Below are 4542 nucleotides of genomic sequence, written 5' to 3' on the forward strand. Positions count from 1 at the left end.
CCATGCATGTTTTTTGACCCAGCCAGATCAAAGAGGATCCTCAGATGCTTGGGTCAAGAAGTGTTCCCTTTAATCAATTTAGATTCTTGAGGAACAGCAAATAAACAAAATACGGATTCTATTAACTTCTACATATAAAGTAACCTCAACATTGGCCAGAATCAAAGGTAGGTTGTTTTTTTTCCAGAGAGCTGAATGCAGTTTTTAGGAGGCCCACTTTTGTCTCTGATAAACAAGGTTTTGGTATTGTTTCCCAAAATCTGGAAAATTGATTGGAACAGACAGTGGGACAGATTGACGTCTATGTGTGTATACACAAAGGAAAGCAACGCCTCTATTCAAAACCAGTTTTAGCTCTCTTAAAAATTATTGTGTTTCCAGCCTAACTGGGTTTTGCTGTCTTTTTCTAAGTTTACATCATTCCATAAGAAACAAAAAGTTAACTTTGCTGCATATTCACTGACCCACACAAGTTATTGCTTGAAAACAAAACTTTTGACTGAATGATGTGTGCCAATCTGCAGTACAACTTTTAAAACTGTAGCAAACAGTAGAACCAAGACAACCAAATAACAAAATCACAGCAATTTAACCTCCCTAGGTACCTGTAGCATGGTGAATGCAGTCCTTTCCACATCACAGTTCAAATACAATACAAAGCTGCCCAACAACCCCTCCAAATGAAAACAAATCAAATTTACCAATCAATGTTTACATGCAGTCAAGAACCATTTCAGTTACCATGTTATGCACTATGGAAGCTTATTTTTGCTATGTGGAAAAGTGCACCTTAGAAAACAATGTAATAAATTCCAGTGATTGTTAAAACAAAAATTCCTAACTGCTATAACATTATTGCACATTTGGCGCTCTATGAACACCAGTAGCAGGCTTGTTTAACGAGAAATGGATGGTACAACGGAAACAGATTTTATATTGATACTTACAGTACATCTCCCAAAAAGGAATTATACTTTAATGAAAACAAAATACATTTCTTTTGAACAATCTCTTTGTCCTTCCTAGGCCCAACCTCTTACAATCAAAGCAAAGCATTGAAAACTTCTGTTCCTACAGGTGGCATCTTCTACATACAGCAGAAGTCTACATTGTGAAATTTGTCATGGATGTTAAAATATCCAGAAACTCAGATTCTTATTTTGTCAACTCTCTTCCTACAGAATTCCAACTATTTTTTTCTACTGTTTAAGGCATCATTTATAACATATTCTTTTCACTTGCAATGATGATAGTCATGCAGCAGTTTAATGATAAAATATATTAATATTTTACTATACAGCAGCAAGAAGTTAGTCAATTAAAAGCACACAAACATTTTAAAAGAAAACTCCGTAAAAGTGTATTACTACAAATAATTGCAATTTGGAGAACACCATTTGACAGATTAGTGTTCTGATAGATTCTGTTTTCATATCCTACAGTCTTAATATATCACACAAAGTACTTTTAACTGAAGGCTTGCACACTGGGGAAGGGTGGGAGGTCACTACTACGTAAAATATGTAGCCAGCAATAACTAGCACCACAGCTACATGAAAATTTCTTTACAACACACCAACTTGGCTTTCACTTTTAAAGGAACTCAAAATCCATGGCTCAGTAGGATTACTCAATAATCATGTTGCACTGATTTCTATGACAGGCCTACACAAATTAGCACTAGCAGGATGTGGAGTTTCAATTCAGACTTACAGGTTAAGGGGGGTAGTGCTAGTGGCCAAAAAAAACAAAAACCCTCACCACCACCTGTTATTCAAAAACAGGTTTACTGGAAATTGCTGTACGTTAAGTACACATAATAAAAAAAATATATTATTAACAATACAAGTACATCTGATATACACAATAATGACAATATACCTACTTAGTTGTAAATCAAACAGGTGCAGAAAAATATGGGAGATTATTTTCTCTCTCTCTCTCTCTTTTTACTATTTGAATAACTTTGGTTCAAACCGTAAAAATCACAAGTTAGCAAATTTCATTTAAATGCCTTTTTAATAATTTTTCTTCATGTTCACAGAAGTTTCACTGACCATTTTATATGTTTAAGGTCCAGATGCAATGCATATTGTATAAAAGAGAGCACTTATTGTTTACCTTGCATGAATTAAACCTACGTACCTTTTAACTCTACAGACTTCTGCATAACATTTAGACAAAGCTCAGACACACAGCATGCCTAGCCCTCAAATATATATACACATCTCTAATCACAGGTATATAGGGTGTCAAATATACTATAATAACCTCCATGTAAGGTTCTGAAATTTGGTAACAAAATGAGAAGAAAAAACTAAAAATATTATTTTTACGTGTTCTAAAATATCTCTTTTTTGTGCTAAAGTCAAATGTTAGCTCAACATGAAAAGGACATTTTCTCTCTTTTTTAATATAATTCAGCAATATTTTAATCTTGACCATTTTTGCAAACACTTTTTTTTTTAATAATAATAATAGCTTAAACGTGTACAAAAGTTCTTGGTTAATTAGGGAAATAAACACTCAGTTCTTTATATTTTTAATCAAGTAGGAAACACAGTTCATCATATATAATGTTATTACTTTTTTTTTTGTAATTTTTTTTTGTTTTTGTTTTTTTGTTTTTAGCAGCTGCTTACTGTTTTATACGATGGGTAAGAGTGGAAGGAACAATCCAGCGATGGGGTGGAGAGAAAGAAGTCGCTTGCTCCGCTGTCAGTTTGTGGTGATGGGTGGGTGGTCGGTCGGTGCTCCCCTTGGAGTTTTAAGAGTAACAGGGAATATTTAACTGCAGGTATTGTTTATTTTCGGTGGGTGGGTGACGGTTCTCTTTCTCTCGCGCTCGCTTACAGTACAAAGTCTCTTTCTGCGTGTGTGGCTGTTGTTGTTGTTGTCGTCGTTATTGTGACGAGTGTCTCTGTGCAGCAGGGCAGGGAGGAGGCAGCCAAGTGGGGAGGAGGGGGGTGGGGGGCGAGGGGGGGGCGAGGGAGGGGGATCAATCCTCCTCGGGCTCCTCGGCCTGCAGCGAGGCTCCTGGCGGGCCGGCGGCGGCGGCGGCGCTGCTGCTGCTGCTGCTCTCGGCCTCGGGCTGCGGCTCCGCTCCCCCGGAGGACGACGAGGAGGCGGCGGCGGCGGCGGCCCGCTTGTCCCTCTGCTTCTCCTGGATCTTCTTCATCTCGTCCGAGTACTTGCAGAAGGTGTGCCCGAACTTGGCCCACACCTTGTAGGGGACGGTGATGGAGTTGCGGTAGGTGGGCTTGACCTCGCTCACCCGCATGAAGACGCCGTACTTGTTGGAGCCCACGTCGAAGAAGAAGCGCTTGTTGTCCACCGTCAGGGAGGTGCCCTCGGGCAGCTCGGCCGGCTCCTCCTCCACGCCGTAGTCGTCGATGAGCTTGGCCAGGGCGTCGCGGAACTCGATGAGGCCCTGGGCCGGCAGGGCGATGGTCTGGCCCTGCGTGGAGCCCAGGCCCGGGCCGCGGTTCACCGTCTGCCGGATGCGCAGGAAGCGCCCGCGCTGGTTCTCCTTCAGATCCATGTAGTACTTGCGGTTCTCGCGCACCAGGAACTCGCTCTTGAGGGCCCGCCGCGGCTCGTCGGCCGCCTGCGCCAGCTCGGGCGGCTGGCTGGGGCCCAGCTGCGCGTAGTGCTCGATGAAGTCGCCCAGGTAGTCGCGGAACTCCACGGCCACCGACATGGACAGCGTCAGCCGGCTCTTGCTGCCGCCGGCGCCCACCTCGGCGATCTTCAGGAAGCGGCCCTTGGCGTTCTGCTTCACGTCCAGGTAGAAGCGCTTGTTCTGGATGTCCACCCGCTTGGAGGCCAGCTCCTGCGTCTCGTGCTGCAGGCCCACGCCGCCGCCGCCGCCGCCGCCGGGCCCGCCGCCGCCGCCCGGGCCCGAACCCGGAGCCCCGCCGCCGCCGCCGCCGCCACCCTGCTCGCTGCCGCTGTCTCTGTCCGCCATGATGCCGCCGCCGCCGCCGCCAACAGGCCGCCCGCCGCCCTCCCGCCTGCCTGCGCCCCCCGGCCGCCGCCGCCGCCGCCGCCTCCTCCTCCTCGGCCGCCGCCGCCGCCCGCCGCCGCTACTGCTCCTGCCGCCGCCGCCGCCGCGCCAGCCCCCTCCGCAGCCACCGCCACCAGCCGGCCGCTCTCGCGAGATCTGTGGGGGAGACAGAAAGAGAGAGAGCGGCTAACATGGCAGAGAGCGGCGCGCGGCGGAAGGCCGGCGCGGCGGGGACGGGGGGGACGCGGGGGGAGGAAGAGCGCGGGGGGGAGGGGGGAGGAGAGGGGCCCCTCCCCCGGGGGCGCGAGGCGGCGTCCTGGCGGGCTGGGCGAGGCGGGGAGGCAAAGCCCGGGGCCGGGAGGCGCGCGTCCCACTCACTCGCGGGCTCCGTCGCGGGCCGCCGCGCAGGCCCCACCCCTCGCCGCTCGCGCCTTCGCCCCTCGGCGCCGCACTCACCCCGGCCGCCGCCGCCGCCGCCGCCGCCGCACGTCACCAGGCAGCCCGCCAGCCAGGCCCCAGCGGCCCGGAGCAGACGC

The 4542-nt window shown here is 49.1% G+C and overlaps 1 protein-coding gene across 1 annotated transcript; it reads right to left on the minus strand.

The window, feature by feature from the left end:
• Window positions 1-2998: 2998 nt before the first annotated feature.
• PURA (purine rich element binding protein A) lies at window positions 2999-4064 on the minus strand. The gene has a single exon (XM_056862283.1). It carries the CDS (start codon window positions 3965-3967, stop codon window positions 2999-3001), a length of 969 nt encoding a protein of 322 aa, XP_056718261.1. The 5' UTR covers window positions 3968-4064.
• Between the last annotated feature and the right edge of the window lie 478 nt (window positions 4065-4542).

Source organism: Euleptes europaea, chromosome 17, assembly GCF_029931775.1.
Source record: "Euleptes europaea isolate rEulEur1 chromosome 17, rEulEur1.hap1, whole genome shotgun sequence".
NCBI lineage: Eukaryota > Metazoa > Chordata > Lepidosauria > Squamata > Sphaerodactylidae > Euleptes > Euleptes europaea.